This window comes from Protomyctophum parallelum (assembly GCF_964188405.1).
Source record: "Protomyctophum parallelum genome assembly, chromosome: 10".
Classification (NCBI taxonomy): domain Eukaryota; kingdom Metazoa; phylum Chordata; class Actinopteri; order Myctophiformes; family Myctophidae; genus Protomyctophum; species Protomyctophum parallelum.
In genome coordinates this window covers 26,599,764-26,615,941 of record NC_139704.1, presented here as the reverse complement: position 1 = coordinate 26,615,941, position 16,178 = coordinate 26,599,764, and the positions used below count along the sequence as shown (strand labels likewise).

General features: G+C 45.1%; 1 protein-coding gene across 1 annotated transcript in view; it reads right to left on the bottom strand.

The window, feature by feature from the left end:
• Positions 1-16,178, bottom strand: part of LOC310865567 (rap1 GTPase-GDP dissociation stimulator 1-B) — a 31,268-nt gene that overhangs the window by 6,274 nt on the left and 8,816 nt on the right. Inside the window, exons 2-9 of the mRNA XM_083774726.1 lie at positions 12,715-12,822; positions 9,806-9,928; positions 6,804-6,929; positions 5,577-5,705; positions 5,066-5,191; positions 4,464-4,607; positions 2,702-2,833; positions 1,207-1,341 (exon numbers count right to left, since the gene is read on the bottom strand). Coding sequence (XP_083630852.1) covers positions 1,207-1,341; positions 2,702-2,833; positions 4,464-4,607; positions 5,066-5,191; positions 5,577-5,705; positions 6,804-6,929; positions 9,806-9,928; positions 12,715-12,822 — 1,023 coding nt within the window. The remainder of the gene's footprint in view (positions 1-1,206; positions 1,342-2,701; positions 2,834-4,463; positions 4,608-5,065; positions 5,192-5,576; positions 5,706-6,803; positions 6,930-9,805; positions 9,929-12,714; positions 12,823-16,178) is intronic.

Below are 16,178 nucleotides of genomic sequence, written 5' to 3'. Positions count from 1 at the left end.
AGTACAGCACCTTGCAATGGGTCTGGTTCACAAGATTCGCTACACCACCAAGATACCCATGTACGTACCTGTCTAAATACTTCCTTAATGTCAATGAAGTCCACACCCACAACACCAGAGGGAGTTCAACAAACCATGCGCAACCCAGATTCGGCACAAACAAGGGATTAAATTAATTTCGCTCCTATGCCACCAAAATGTGGAACGCCCTACCAACAGTCATTAAGACATGCAAATCCCTTGACCCCTTCAAAACTGCTCTCAAAGGGCACCTATGGACGGCTGCAATTCAAAACTGGCCCCCGTAAAATCTGAATCCCTCACCCACCCCTGTTCCCTTTTTCCTCCTATGATGATTTATTTTTGACTATATAGTTGTGTATATTCGTACGTCTCTAAATGTTTTGATGAATTGAAAATGGTGGGCCCTATTGTAAACAAGTGTAATGCTTTATGGTGTCGTCCACTCACTGTTAACAGTTTTTATATTGAGTTGTACTTGAAACGTACTGTAATTCTGCAAACTGTTAATAAATCAATCAATCAATCAATCAATCAATCAATCAATCAATCAATCAATCAATCAATCGTATTTACTGGGAATAAATTGACTCTCAGGAGGAGTCGCTGGCTGGGACTCGGGAGCGGCATTACCCACGACACGAGGCTGTGAAAGGATCCGGTGAAGAGCAGGGTTTACATACTGATTGGTTGACTTGCTTCAGCCCCTGAACCGCTAGCCATGCCCATTAAAAACGTATATTATGTACTGAATAATGGAGTGAAACGAAATAGAAATGTCAGGCTAGGTTGATGGAAAGCAGGCGGGAGTGGCAGGAGTGCTGACTGAGGGAGATGAGGGAACTGGGAACGGGTCAGTGTTCCTGTCGAAATAGAAGGCACATCTGATTCTTTATTTTGCCGGTTAAACGTTGCATTCAGCCAGCCTCAGTCAGTCAGTCAGTCAGCCAGTCAGTCAGTCAGTCAGTCAGTCAGTCAGTCAGTCAGTCAGCCAGCCAGCCAGCCAGCCAGCCAGCCAGCCAGCCAGCCAGCCAGCCAGCCAGCCAGCCAGCCAGCCAGCCAGCCAGCCAGCCAGCCAGCCAGCCAGCCAGCCAGCCAGTCAGCCAGCCAGTCAGTCAGCCAGCCAGTCAGTCAGTCAGTCAGCCAGCCAGCCAGCCAGTCAGTCAGTCAGTCAGTCAGTCATACCTGGGATGGCCAGGTTTCTGAGTGCACTCAGTCCAGCATGTTGAACAGAGACGTCTCCTTCGTCCACGTGTTGCTCCAACAGGTTGAGGATGTGAGGAACCACGCCCAGATCCAACATCTTCACACAGTTGCTGTCTGAGGAGAGGAATCAAGTACGTTTACTTATTGGAATTGTACTTAAAAGTACAATTGTGACTTACTTTAATTATACAAAAGCATAATACAGCGATGTCTTAAAACAATATAAAAACTCCCATTAAAAGAAAGTTTGGAAACTTTATTTCGGTCGATTATTTCTCCCCTTCAATAACACCAATTGGTATTGCATTTTATATCGTTGGAAATCCTGATTAGGCACCGTTACAACGAGGTACTTGGAAGATCGTGCATTTGTGGAATGAGCAACACAGCTAACCGTGTGGGTAGCACCCCCCCCCCCCCCCCCCCTCAGGTGCTAGGCACACAACTGTGACTGAATGGCACACACCTGTGACCGACTGCACACACCTGTGACCGACTGCACACACCTGTGACTGACTGGCACACACCTGGGACTGACTGGCACACACCTGCCAGCACTCAAAGCTCAAAACGAGAGTGAATTTTGCTGTTTGATGTTATATTATGTATAACTGACTCTTATGTACCTGTACACAAGTTCAATCCTTGAACCTTGAGAAGAATATTCTTCACAGAGCAGCCATTTTCCTCTCATGTCATATTTGCGGGTTGGGGTGGCATTTCTACCCACACTGTTAGCTATTCCACGAATGCACGATCCTTGCAACGTGTACCTCATTGCAAAGGTGACTAATCAGTGAGTCAGTGACTAATTAGTATGTTCTCCCCGCATCCCCTAGGGTAGGTATATACATGCAGTAATCCAGGTCTCTATACTGCCGATGGAGGGGAAAGGAACTGGTTGGAATAACGTGTTCCTTCCACACACTATACGTCCTTGGGGAGTTTCCCCGGTAGGACGTAAAGGGTGGAATAAAGTGTTCCTCCACACGCTATACGTCCTCAGGGAGTTTCCCTGGTAGGACGTAAAGGGTGGAATAAAGTGTTCCTTCCACACGCTATACGTCCTCAGGGAGTTTCCCTGGTAGGACGTAAAGGGTGGAATAAAGTGTTCCTTCCACGCACTATACGTCCTCGGGGAGTTTCCCCGCAGGACGCAGGGTGATAAGACGTCAGGCGATAAGAAGCGGCCTGCTCACTCCTCATGCACTGAAGGAAGCATGAGCTCAGTTCGGGCCTCTCCCCAGGTTGGCAGAGAGAGAGAGTAGCGTCCAGGATTACAGTTTAGGCAATTGGCACCTGGTGAAAAATGGGTTCCAAAAGTTGTGGCAAAAACATTATATAAAAGGTGACTAGTAATCACAAATGAGGTTTCCCAACGATATACAGAGGAGAAATAATAGACTGAAATTAAGTTTCCGGATACATTTTTTTAGGGGTTTATCTGTGCCCATGAGTTTCGCGACCATCTCACCGTTCCTGGCGAAGTTGGCGATGGCCAGAGCTCCGGACAGCTGGAGCTGAGTGTTGGAGCACTGGAGCCATGACAGGACGTCCTGGTACACCATGCCTGTCCCCTCCCCGAAACACTTCTGCATGGACTCATCTGACGCAACGCACGCATGCACGCACACACGCACACACACAGTCACACACAGGCAATAATTATGGCTTGTTGCAGCAGCCAAATCATCATTAGGGTCAATCAGTTAGATTGTGCTTGATTAAAAGTGCTTCAGCCAGCACTGCCGTGCCGCCGTCATCTGTGTGATTACACAGAAGGACATTGTTCACGGTGTCCACAGCAAGGGAGCGTATATGATTCGGGGGCGAGTGGAGAGGCTGTCGGGTAATCAGAAGGTCACCGGGTCGGAGTGGAGAGGCTGTTGGGTAATCAGAAGGTCACCGGGTCGCCTCCCGGGCACCAGTGAAGTGTCCAGCATGAGCCAGAATCGTGACGTAACCCCCTTAGTCTCCCCAAGGCAGAAAACCATATTATTCCACAGTCTTGGGTTTTGGGATGCTATAGACCTGAGACTAGATTCTAAAAATGTCTTCTAAATCATGACAGTTTTCTGGAAAAACCCATATTTCTATGTCAATCGTGCTCAAACTATTTCATTCTAATTCTGGGTGGGCTAGGGACAAAATGGAAATGTATGTAGGGGTACCCCTGGAGGAAATGCTATAAAATACCATTACCCTCCCCTATTGTCCTCCAGGCCCCCCATTTCCTAAATTTCGACTGGTCCCCTAGAGCAGTGGTTCTCAACGTTTTTGGCCGGGGGACACAAATCAAGAATAGCTAAAATGGAAAAAAACAGCCATGAAGGTATTTTGGTAGGAAAGATTCTCTTCAGACAATCTTTGAGAAAACGGTGCTCAGTCTGTCAAATAGAGTGTTGTCTGATCCTTCACATATATTATCTTCAGAGTATGAGCTGTTACCCTCTGGCAGACGTTAATAGAGCGTGCCGTTGCAAGAGCAACCGCTTCAAACTGTCTTTCCGTCCCACTTCAATTGTTCTACTGAACAACCGCCACATAGTTCATATAGCTCTTAGGGGGGGAAGGAACTTCTTGACCTCTCGTCTGTTATACTTATTACTTATCATGTGATACTATTCATTGTGAATACTCTCTTGTACTTTTTATATTCATATACTTTTTCTGATTGCAATTGATGTTCTTTCTTGTGATACTCTTGTGATACCTTGTACAATGCTGCTATTGTGTATTGTCTGTGTGTGTTTTAAAAACATTGATGTACGATCTACAAGCTCACAATGCGTCGCACTGCGACACATTGTGAGCTCGGCTATTTTCAGCATGCAACCAAATGTAAAATGACTTATACTGGATCTCTTGTCCACTAGTCTCTTCGTAACATTTTAGTCTAGTTTGTCCCAGCTGTCGATGAGGTGGTACAACTACAGGGTGTCACTGTCCTATAGCTGTCGATGAGGTGGTACAACTACAGGGTGTCACTGTCCTATAGCTGTCGATGAGGTGGTACAACTACAGGGTGTCACTGTCCTATAGCTGTCGATGAGGTGGTACAACTACAGGGTGTCACTGTCCTATAGGTGTCGATGAGGTGGTACAACTACAGGGTGTCACTGTCCTATAGCTGTCGATGAGGTGGTACAACTACAGGGTGTCACTGTCCTATAGCTGTCGATGAGGTGGTACAACTACAGGGTGTTACTATAGTGGTTAGCTATAGTGCGGCTCACCTCCCAGAAGCAGGGACACGATGAGGTTGGAGGCGATCTTGATGCTGCAGAGGTCGTGAGGGTCCGAGCCCCCCTGCAGTCCCCGGATCATCTCCGACAGAGACTCCGGGACCCCCGACTCAGCAAACTGTAGCTTCAGCACGTCTGACAGGCAGGCAGGCAGGCAGAGACACAGGGAGCAAGAGAAAGACAGACAGGCGTTTGTTTTCAATGCATTAGCAACACAACAACAATGCAACAGCGTCATTCTCCAAGTGTCAATGTGAAAATAGAAATAATAAACAGTGAGAAAAAAATCAATAGGATCATCCATATTTACATGAAATATAAAATATGAAGGTGAACCATGTTCAGATGTTGTCTTCTACACAAACTTCATACAATTGTTGTCTTTTATTTCACATGCAGGTGTAACTAGTGTCCACAACAAGCTACTAACTGTACTAACTAACTGACTACTAAGAGTTATCATAAGAACAAAAGAAAATGCGTTGAAATTGACCATTTATGAAGAATTCTTAAGTCATGCTGATTGTAAACAGAATTTGGGGCTAAAAAGTGTGCGTTGCCGCACGTGAGTGTGCGTGTGTGCGTGCGCGTACCACTCTCTCCCAGCGCTCCCAGTACTTCCAGGATGACGTGTCTCCGCTCGGCGTCAGGCGCCCGTTTCAGCTGAAACGTTAAAACATCTGCCACGTTCTGCTCTGCTAGCGCCTCCCTGGCCGAGTCTACGCATGCACGGCGCGCGCGCACACACACACACACACACACACACACACACACACACACACACACACACACACACACACACACACACACACACACACACACACACACACACACACACACCGTTAAAACATCTGCCACGTTCTGCTCAGGACATACTGTAATATGTCCTGAGCAGAACGTGGCCAATGATATGCCTTGATACAACCTGGATGATATTATCATCCATATGCCTTGATACAACCTGGATGATATTATCATCCAGGTTGCATCAAGGCATATCATTGGTCCAGGACATATCAGTCAAGTTGTATCAAGGTATAACATTGGTCCAGGACATATCAGTCAGGTTGCATCAAGGCGTATAATTGGTCCAGTAGCACTGACCCATATCGGCCAGGTTGCAGAGGGCCAGCAGGCACACGTTGACCAGTGGGTCGTTCTGGGGGTACTGCCTCATGATGGTCACCAGTCTGGGTATCACTCCACTCTCCACCAACTCATCCTGCTGGGTCGCTGGGAGGGGAGGGGGGGGGGGGGTAGGACCAGGGATGTGGGAGGGAAGGATGTGAGGGAGGGATGGGACAGAGGAAGGAAGGGAGGTATGACGTCATCATCATCATCATCATTATCATCGACATTATCGTCATATGTGAGTTGTGACCCACCGTGAATGGGAGACAATCATTGGATTATTATTATTATATTATATTAGTTTTTTTCATGTCATATGAAAGACGAAAGCAGGGAATCATAGCTTCAAATTGACATATTGGTTGTTCAGTTTGACCCACCAGTTTTGGAGATATGGCTTACAGAAAACAGCGAGTTGAGAAAACAGGCTTGAAAGGTTCACTTCTGTGGACTCTAACAGTACACCTAGCTACATGTTTAAGCATTTATTTCATATTTACATTTCACATTTATTGTAGACATACCCTCATTTTGGATTAAAAAAAAAACAAAAAACTCCTGAAGTCTTGTCTGTATCATCTTTTATTTTTTATTTTTTTTTGGCTTTTGGCTTTTGCCTTTTATTTTATATTTTTTATGGAGGGACAGACAGTAGGCTGACAGGAAATGGGGAGAGAGATGGGGGGGAAGACATGCAGTAAAGGCCGTCTGGATCGGGAGTCCTGCGGCACACTGCCAGACTGGATTACCAGCCAAGGTGCCTTTGACCATTGAGCCATGGCCCAGGCAAAAAGAGTATATCTTATCTCAGGTCATATGTGTAAATATGCAAAGGCTTGTCCATATCTGATGTGAGGGGAAACCCCTTTACTTGTACGTTTTGTGGTAAAAGCTTTGCTCAAATGTTTTTGTCCTGCCTTGATCGAGTCCCCCCTCTTCCGTTTGTTTCTTGTTGGAAAAAAACGAAACTTTGGGAACTATGCACAAAAACTAATTTCACTCACTGTTTTACTTAAATGTCAAACTGTGATGTGACAATAAAGCATGGTCTAAATGACATTTAGACCTGAGAACTGATTCTACAAAATGACTTCTAAATCCTGACAGTTTTCTATAAAACGTTTCAGTGGTGCTGATATTAAATTAAATGGAAAAGGTGGATCATCACAAACTATCATCGTCATCATCATCACCACTCACAGTTGTCGAAGCAGATGCGTCCGATGGCTCTTCCAGTGTTCAGCAGCATCTCCTGGTCCTCGCTGTTCAGATGAGGAACCAGAGCTGTCACCAGGCCCGCTTCGATGCACGAATCCCTCACCGCCGCTACAACACACACATGCACGCACGCACGCACGCACGCACGCACACCATGTATTCAAAACATTGTCACAGGTTTAGTGGGGATGTCAAGTCAATGACAGCATAGTTAAAGTGACTGATAGTCCTGCTAGGACCACGTATAGGCAGAACAAGGTGAAAACAACAGTCAGCTAAGGACAAATTCTCAAGGTGCTGCTGAAGTGAAAATGCAGCTGTACTATATCTCTGTGGCGCTTCACTGGCTGTGGTGGGAAAAAAATGCACTGAAATGTTTTACTAAATATACTCTGCTATACAAGTCTGTTACGAGTGTCCGGGTATAGCTCAGATGGTAGAGCTCTCACGTCTCGCCTTTTGCACCACAAGTTCATGGGTTCGATCGACTTAATGGCTGGAAAATGGAAATGAGTTTACATATAGTACACATAGTGCATGCATAAACCTTCCTTAATGATTATATCTGGTTTCAGTATTTATTTATGGTGTATTGTCTCTATTATTAAGGTTATTGTAGCAGTCAATTTATATTGGGGGTCGGGAGGGGGTGGGGCGGGGGTCCCGAGACATTTCCAAAGCATTTCCGGGGGTCCCCGGCCAAAAAGGTTGAGAACGCCTGGTCTAGACTCTGGGACAGACTCCATCTCCCAGGGGTCTAGACTCTGGGACAGACTCCATCTCCCAGGGGTCTAGCGAGCGCATTGTAACGGGGACAGACTCCATCTCCCAGGGCTCTAGCGCATTGTAACAAGGACAGACTCCATCTCCCAGGGGTCTAGTGCATTGTGACGGGGACAAACTCCATCTCCCAGAGTTCTAGCGCATTGTAACAGACCCAGACTCCATCTCCCAGGCTTCTAGTGCATTGTAACAGGGACAGACTATCTCCCAGAGGTCTAGTGCATTGTAATGGGGACAGACTCCATCTCCCAGGGGTCTATCTATAGTGCATTGTAACGGGGACAGACTCCATCTCCCAGGGGTCTATCTATAGCGCATTGTAACGGGGATAGACTCCATCTCCCAGGGGTCTATACTATAGCGCATTGTAACAGGGACAGACTCCCGTGTGTTACCGGCTGATATACCGACAATAAGCCACTCCTGACTATACTTAAAGTACAAACATTTAAAGTAGGCTATACTTATTATGCACAACGTCTCATTTAAAGTTTTCAAATGTATAAAAGTCTACAATGCGTCGCACTGTCGCACAAACAGCACTTGGAAAAAAAAGGCTTGGTTTGTTTTTTTGTTATGATTATTTTGAGCGTGGAGGACTTGTTCAACGGGGGGGCCTCATTAGAGAGGCCATAACGAAAACCCGGCACCGCATCGCACCCTGCACGGGGGAGGGAATCAATCAAGTCGGTCTTTCAAGCGGCATTGAAGCCCACAGGGTTCTGAAAGAAAGAGAGAAGTCCACTCTTCTGACTGTTTTGGCACAGCGGTGGCTCTTTTGTGCCATGTTTGCCCTACCATAACGTACTTGTATTTTCAGGAAACAGGGGGAAAATTTTAACTGTGTTCAACGTATACAGTTAATATTTAGTTACAAGCTCTTAACCCTAGAGAATTTTTTTTTTTGTTATCACTAAACACGGGTATATTTAACCCAATGTGAAATAAATATTCCATAAAACATATTTCTCATCAAAATATTGAAGTGCAGCAATACGTGGCAACTTGAGGTACTGACTTTTCCCAAATAAACGAAAAATTGATTTCATGGCCCTATAATGGGGGGGAAAAATCGGTGAAAAATGGGCATATATATTTTTTTTAATATTCCTAAAAGAGAAATTAAGTTGGGAACCATTTCTAGGACATGTGAGAATGGTCCAGTGAAGAACAAGAATTAATGAATAAAAAGTCCATTGTGGGTGTATATGGGATTTCATGGGTGAAATTCACCCGAATACCTGACTGTAGACAAAAAAGAGGGATGTGGGCAGGGGAACAAACCTACCTTCTATGATGTCACTGAGCATCATGAAGGTACTGAAAGACCCACCCACCTCAGACATCAGCAACATTATGAAATTTACAAAAATATAATTGTCCGGGTGAAAATCACCCATGTTTAGTGTTCTAGGGTTAATACTTTTCATCGGTTTAATAAATACCCATAGACACACCTCACAATTTTAAAGAGGTTCACAGTCGACAGACACGCTGTAGCCTACCGTTCGGGTAATTTCGCTACCTTTGGTAACTATAGGCTCTTAATTTATGGAAGAAAAAAGAAAAAGAAAGAACGCAATACAAAATAAGGGATTACAAGGTATCTCGCCATGCAGTTTGCGCGTAAAATATTATCGGGAGCTTGAAGCTAAATAATTTGTCCTTTTCCACAGTAAGTGAAATGAACTGCAGTTTTTCCAAGCCCACAGAGTTATAAAATAAAGATGAGAGACTCATGAATAGACATTGGCCTCCGGGGTAGAGGGGAGCTTTCTCTTACATTGTGCGGGCGACATGTAGAAATGTGACACTTCGCAGTGTGTTGGTGCATGGGTGCCAGCCTAACAAGATAAACATCGGAATGCTCAGATTAATTTTCTCTGGCGACTTTCCAGTGCAAGCTCTGTAGACACAGAACACGGCACAGAGTTCTCCATCACCATATAACTTGATGCAAAGGCCAGGGAAATGTATAATACTATATGTATAATAATATATTTTGCCTCCCAGTTTACTGTGAATAAATCACTTCACCTATTAATAATAATAATAATATTTATTGTCTCGAAGGATTTTCATCTCGATTGGGGCCAGATCAAGTAAAACCAAGACTAGTCAGATCTGGCCCAGAATAAGCTATATTATTTAAACTGGTGAAGGCGTGCGTGCGTGCGTGCGTGTGTGCGCGTGGTATATACCTTCCCGTGCCATCTCTGCCACCACCAGTGCCACCTGGCAGGTCAGTGTACTTTTCCTGCGTAAAGCCTGGGCCAATGACGGAAGAATCCCATTCTGGACAATCTCCTCTGCAACACCTTTCTCTGTGGAAGGACACACTCATGCGCACGCACGCACGCACGCGCATGAGCACACGCACACGCACAGGCACAGGCACACGCACAGGCACACACACACACACACACACACACACACACACACACACACACACACACACACACACACACACACACACACACACAGTCACACACACGATCAATCAAATGCACATGATGTGATTACTGCATATGGAAACAACATGCTCTTTTCCTGTCAGTTTCCAGCAGGAGACAAATTATGGCCGTGTGTCACCAAGTGGCTCAGTGTTCAGTCACTGCATGCTGATCGATGGAGTGCCACTGCCTGCCTTTATGTGCTGATGCCCTTTAAAGCAGCTCCAAGCCTTTTACAGTAGAATTCAACCTTTCGCTGCCATATTCTACACTCTGTATTCATGCAAAAACAATCATAGTGTCATAGATTTGTTCCTTTATTGATAGTCACAAGTGAGAACAGACAAAGCAGCTAAAGGTCGTCATGAACGGGACTCGAATAGGCCAGAGCCTATATGTGGCGGCATGCGCCCTGACCGCTAGGCCATGCTCACCTCCTCTTTTAGATAGCACCAGAACGTCTCCCTAAAGGACCGTCTGTCAGGGCCGGATTAACCCCCATGAGTGCCCCTGTGCAGATCATTTTTAGTGCTGCACCTCCGTTCGTCCGTCCGTCTACCTACTCTCCACACACCAAGAGAAAGGATAATGAACCGGAAAACCCAACGAACTGGATCTGAACTCTAGTCTGAAGCAGTGGTGCGTGTCTGTGTGCGTGCGTGCACGTGCAGCGCGTCTGTGTGCGTGCATGCGTGCAGCATGCGTGCGTGCATTATGCAAGCTAGGAAATGGAGAGTGTTTATTGGATGGTGATGATGATGATGATGATGAGAGGGGGCGGAGCATGGCTTCAAAACCATGACAGATACACACAGCATGCTTCTTGGAACGTAAGTGTGGCGTTTTCATCTGTTCTCTGTGTACGTGTGCTTGCGTGCGTGTATGCCTGTGTGTCTGTGTGTGTGTGTGCGTGCGAGGGAGTGATGAACAGAAATGAGAGAGAGATGGATTTAGATACTGAGAGAGTGAGAGTGAGAGTGAGAGTGTGAGAGAGAGTGTGAGTGAGAGAGAGAGTGTGAGTGAGAGAGAGAGAGAGAGAGAGAGAGAGAGAGAGAGAGAGAGAGAGAGAGAGAGACATGGAAAGAGACAGAGAGGCAGACACAAAGAGAGAGAGAGAGACCGAGAGAAAGAGAGAGAGATATAGGGAGAGAGACATGGAAAGAGACAGAGAGGCAGACACAAAGAGAGAGAGCGAGAGAGAGAGCGAGAGAAAGAGAAAGAGAGAGAGAGATATAGGGAGAGAGACATGGAAAGAGACAAGGAGACAGATATGGCTCGTAGCCCAAATCACACCTCCTCACAGACAGAGGAGATGCAGCAGATGTTTTATCAGCCTCTCTGCACTGCCTCTTCCTTCCACACTTCACATGCCGTGATTCTAGGGCAGCACCAGCACTTAATCACCCCGTCGCAATTATTCCACATGATCTCAATTACTTTCGCATAATCGTCTCCATGATGTTTTCAAAAAACTGCGTGCATGTGGTCTTGTGGTGACGTTGTAGATCAGCTTTTTACATTTCTGCTCAAAGAAAATAAGACATTTTGCTTTATTATTTTGTTATTTTGATCATTGATATCGATATGATTTGGAGGTTCGGGCATCTGGTTAGGATGCCTCTCGAGTGTCTCCCTATAGGGAGGTCCTTGAGGCACGTCCCACTGGGAGGCCAAGGATCAGATGGAGATCGGCTCACTGGCCGTGGAACACCTCGGGATCCCCCAGGAGGAAGTCACTAATGTTGCTCTGGAGAGGGAAGTCTAGACTCTAGAGGTCTCTGGTGAAGCTGTTGCCCCCGTGACCTGACTGAGGATATGCGGTTGAAGATGGATGGATTGATATCGGTCACCGTCAGTCAGTTCTTTGAATATTGTCATATTATTTGTCATAATCTGCCCCATGCAATGTTCCGTTTACAAAAGGCTCATTCATAGTCTGGATTTTCGGTGGTGAGGTGACCACCGCTCCGGTGGTGAGCTGACCACCGGAGCTGAAATAACGTTGAGCGGTGGTGAGTAAAAACAGAGAGAAGGGCTGGGGCGGTGGCGGTGGTTTGCTCTTCACCGCGGCTCGTGACGTCATGTTGTAGTTCGGTGGTCAGCTCACCACCGAAAATCCAGACTATGAATAACGCTAAAGACTACAGAAAGGCCATTATTATTTATAATGTTCGAAAGTGTTCCAATGCCAAAAACTATACATGAAATCGATAATTGCAATTATGCGTACGTTAACGGATCATGGATCATTAGGAAAAATGACACGTTGTTCGTGACAGACCTAGACAGCTGCTCACGTGTATGTAAATAATAGCTAATCATGTATGCAAATCAACATCCTATCTCACCTGCTCCGTCGCACTGGGAGGAAAAGATGTATATTCAAGGTTATTGACATAAAACAAATAGAATGCTGTTGCTCAGCGGTCATCTATCGCCATGTTGGCTTGTGGTGGACATTTTTGTCAACATTTTCCTTTGCCACGGACATACAAAATGAGTGGACAATAATACTACCAGAAACACATAAATAGATATCCCTGAATAACAGGTCTGTAACTCTGAGAGTGTGTCTGTGTCTAGGGAGGTTTCCGCAACAGTAAAAGTGTGTGTCTGCGTTTGTGTGTGTGTGCATGTGCGTGCATGCGTGCACTCACTCTTGTCCAGCAGAGCGGTCAGCAGGGTGTCTATGTGAGGCTTCAGTTCCTCGTCCCCCAGCTCTGATGAGCTCACAGTGATGGCATTCAGAGCTTCACCCAGAGAGTCTGAAACACATTAAGGTTTAGATATAGGAGGTGAACCACACAGTGATGGCACTCAGAGCTTCACACACGTGTGTGTGTGTGTGTGTGTGTGTGTGTGTGTGTGTGTGTGTGTGTGTGTGTGTGTGTGTGTGTGTGTCGTGACGTCATGTGTGTGTGTGTAACCCAAGCTGTGACAAGGTGACCACACAAATTGTCACGAAAAGGGACCAAGGGAGCCAACAAATTGTGCTGTACATGTCCACAAGAGTGCACGCTTGCTGGGGTGGTGTATAGCCCCTCTCGGAACCCCCTGGGTCAGCCCAATGCGAACCGAACCGGGCTGACCCGTAGGGTCCCTGTGCGTTACTTTTTTTTCGTATGGGAATGTTGGAACGCGGACATAAAAATCCTCGGTAACATCGTGTCCGCGCCGTTTCACGTCTTCTTTTCGTTTGCGTTATTCTGAAGGTGTCAACTATAAGTCCCTATACATACCGCTGCGAATTCTCTTGTGTCGCGGAAGCCGTTAAGTATTTTTTATTTGTTCGACCGATTTGGAAGCTTTGATTCCTCTCTTCCTGCCTTGTTTATTGACATCCAATTGTACCGCCTCCCACTGCGGGGTTGGCTTGTGCTGGCTACATTCCTGCCTCTGATCTGCTCTGTCATAGCTATAGCGCCACTAGCTAGCCAGATAGGCGGTACAATGATGTGTCAATAAACAAGGAAGGAAAAGAAGAATCAAAGCGACCAAATCGGTCAAACAAAAATACTTAACGGCTTCCGCGCCACAGGAGATATTCGCAGCGGTATGTATAGGTACTTATACTTCACACATTCAGAAGCCCTCACACGAAAAAAAGTCCTCAAAGAGCGCAGACAGGCCGTATCCACGGTGTTTATGTTTTATTTATGTCCGCGTACCAGGTGGCAGGGTAGAGGTGGAATAGGACCCCATGCTATCTGAGTCACAAAAATGTCAGAAACTTCAGTAGCATTGGGTTCTGCTTGTAGGGCTAGGTGGTGTATATGGACAAACAGAATCGGCAAGCTATACAAACGTTAGGTTCTTTATTCAAGGAAACGCTAACAAACAACATCACTTCCGTCTCTCTCACCGTAATGTACGCTGCTCTGGATGAGAGCCGAGTCCAAAATGAGCTTCAAGACTTCAAGGTTTGCCAGGAAACACACCTGCAACCACTGATTGGGGCCAAATTGGGCCAAACCATTATTTTCACAAGGTTTTTGTGTCAAAGAGGGACACTGAAAACAAAGTGAAAGCAAAGTTAAAGATCTACAAGTGTAAATATTGTTTTTTTTGGGTTTTTTTTTTTACAGTGTCGTATATTTCACGGTCAGGAACGGAGTTAGTAGTACGGGCAGTGTGGTTCCTCTCAAAAGAATGGCAGACGGAGAAAATCCTCGAAGTTTCGGTATCAAGTTTTAATGATCAAAGTATCGGTTCAACAGGAAAGTTTCAGGAAACAAAGGCCCCAAACTGGAGCTGGCATTAGGCAAACAGTCTCTGCAAATCAACGTTACTTAATGTCAACCCAACACATTATGAATAAAACACCAGGTTATATCTCAGAGTAACGTCCCTCCCTCCCGGATCAGGCCGACAGCCCCTGCTTGAATTCAGCCAATCAAAAACGTTGCCTTTACAGGAACCGCCTGTGGGGGTAGGCGGGACATTAGCCTGCAACTAAAACATGGCACGAGGACACACAAAATCTATACTAAACTTTATTCAACATATTAACTTATAAGAATGAAATGTCAGAGGAATACATTGTAACTGTTTCTGAGTCCTAGTAAACTTTACCAATTGAAAAGACAAACTATATGTTAACCAAATCCTACTTTTGGGACCCAACTCGAAAAGCTATTCTGAGTGTCACAAAGATATCAGGATGAGGACTGCTAACAGGTTTAAACATGTAGATCTAATAGTGAAACGTAGGTACCATATCAGACATTTATAGGACATTGATTACCATATTTAATGAAATACTTAGACTGTATTCTTAGTTCTAAATGCATATTTGGCAAGAGTAAGTTTACTCAAGAAAGACAACCAGAATATATATATATAACTCAAAAGGAGCTAGAGGAGCTCTAACAGCTGACCCCAGCCTACTGTAGTGGCAAGAGTTCACACCTACCCTGGGGGCTTTTATTATCTTGGGTCCCTAAATAACTATCTCCTCAAGGAATCCCATGACCTAAGAATAGGACTGTCCGCCGCCCTGGAGTGCAAACAGCCTGACAGAGACAGATGGTAACTTTACTGTATGTAATTTACTATTTCTACAACTGCAGGATGTCAATAAAACCGATGGGGGGTGTTTTTAGACAGTACTTCAAAGGGGGTAAAATGAGACAGGACCCCTTTCCTTGGGCCGCTCCCGGGCTCCTGGAGTGAGACTAAGATTAGACATCTTGACCTGTGTTTTTAAGACATAAGCCGATTAATTAGAACTGTACTATTGAATTTACACATCAACAGATTTGAACAGAACGGGCATTGTAAATCACCTCGTTAATTGGTCTATAGTGGGATAGGCCATGGGGGTATATATGGTCTTAAGTTGAACACTTTATGTTGTCAGTCTGCTGCTGCCTGGGTCTCCTGAGGTGAAGCTGTTAGTCTCCAAAAGGATCATTTTTGTATTTCTATTTAGTTAACAACCATGGTTAAAATGCATTTATGTTATAGTATTTTGATGGCCTGATTTTTATTTTTATTTTATTAGAATGCTTGATTTATTTTATGTATGATGACGTATTTTACTTTGAATATTCTGTTCTATTTTCAGATATGAAATAATATCTGGTCTCCTTTGTTTGCTATACTTGAATATGCTAATCTTCCAATCATTTTGATTATGTCAGGTTGCACATTACCCTCACCCAAGGCAGGGGTGTGACAAACAAACAATGGAATATCCTTCTCAGCATGTGCCATGCGTTGATGTTGCTTTGATGCAATGCACCAAAAATAGATGTTAACCATAAAGCTTTACCTAACTTTGCTACTACAGGGAAAACATGCACATGTACATAATCTGTTTTTACTCGTTGTTCGCTCTTTCTTGCACTCTTTATTCTATCACTTTGTGTGCAGTGATTGCTGTTTGATGTTATGTAATATCTATGCTGCTGCATTGTCTGTAAGGAAGCCAAACAAAAATAAGTTTTACTCTTATGTACCTGGCTGTACACAAGAATGTAACAATAAAGTACAACCTTGAACCTTGAGTGCAGTGGCATTCAGCAGCCCTGGTATTAATTACCAATTAGTCCAGAAACTAAGCGTCGCAGTCCCGCCCCCTACGACGAGGAGCCAGAAAATAATTCCCCAAACAAGGCTG